This window comes from Cebus imitator, unplaced genomic scaffold, assembly GCF_001604975.1.
Source record: "Cebus imitator isolate Cc_AM_T3 unplaced genomic scaffold, Cebus_imitator-1.0 Scaffold144, whole genome shotgun sequence".
Taxonomy (NCBI): Eukaryota; Metazoa; Chordata; class Mammalia; order Primates; family Cebidae; genus Cebus; species Cebus imitator.
The window spans coordinates 4,951,110-4,952,232 of record NW_016107459.1 but is presented as its reverse complement, the minus strand read 5'-3'; the positions used below and the strand labels follow the sequence as shown (position 1 = coordinate 4,952,232).

The 1,123-nt window shown below is 31.3% G+C and overlaps 1 protein-coding gene across 3 annotated transcripts in view; it reads left to right on the top strand.

The window, feature by feature from the left end:
• STPG2 (sperm tail PG-rich repeat containing 2) overlaps positions 1-1,123 on the top strand; it is a 45,984-nt gene that overhangs the window by 12,063 nt on the left and 32,798 nt on the right. For 2 of the 3 annotated variants that reach the window (XM_017542429.2, XM_037743430.1), the window contains exon 3: positions 354-512. The exons of the other annotated variant lie outside the window; for it this stretch is intronic. In XM_017542429.2, coding sequence (XP_017397918.2) covers positions 354-512 — 159 coding nt within the window. The remainder of the gene's footprint in view (positions 1-353; positions 513-1,123) is intronic. 3 annotated transcript variants of the gene reach the window in all.

Genomic DNA, 1,123 nt, shown 5'->3' with positions numbered 1-1,123 from the left:
TTTTCTTTTTAGTTCATTTCAGGGGTACAGATTTTTCCAAGGGTCTTTATTCTTGCTCTGCAGCTTTGGGAATACCCACCTCTGATTTCTGTTTTAAAATGGAGTTTTCTTGCACTCTCTCAAAGTGCTCCCCGTACAGCAAATTTTAGTTTTGAGTTTCAAGTTAAAACTGACAACTCTAATTGTTATCTTCTCTTGCTATCCCTTTTTACTAGAACTGTGTCTTCAGTCAAGAGTGCACTTTCTTAGCTTGAGTTTTAAAACTATTTTCTGATAATGATTAATACTTGTAGAAATTAATTGTAAAGTGCTTCTTTTATATGTCAGAAGTTTTTTTTTTCTCTCCATTTTAGTGTAATATAAAAGGAGGCCATAGTCTGCAAAACCGGGAGAAACGTTTTAAGAAGTTTATTTCAGATAATCCAGGACCGGCAAGCTATGATCAGTCTTATCCTAGAACACAAGATATCATGAACAGAAAAGTATTAGAGGCCAAAGAGCATCTTCAGTCAGTACGTTGCTATTTTAAATTATACTTGTAATGACATTTTTTTAGTTAAAATAGTAAAGGTTTAATATATTTTATGTGATGTTAGGTACATTTCAAAAGCCTTCCTATAAAAATTAGATTTGTTAGTGTTTATATTTTAGTTATTTTATGGGTACATAAACTTTAGTTTTTAACTGTATTCATATCTGACTTCATTTTTTGCTCCTGGTAAATCTATAATCACTTGTAATATCTCTGGTGAATAAAAAGTAAGGGAGATTTTACAAACTACCTTAGTGATTTACCTATATATAGTGAAAAGCCTGTGTTAAGTACTGTTGATAATATATGACTTCCTGCTGGCAAGGAAGGAAAAGAAATATAAATAATACAAGTTAAACATATGATCCCTGAAGTAAAAAATCTTAAAATGTAGATGGGAGATAAACAAATAGATAGCTGTTAATTCAAGACAAAATGTGACAGTTGCTAAATGAATGATCATGTAGCGAAATGCCATAGGAATTTAAAGGAGCACTACTGTATTATGAAGGCGTAATTTATGGAAGATTTATAGAAGGGGTGGGTCTTTACATTGGCATTGAAGAATAGAGTTGGAATATACATTCTAAA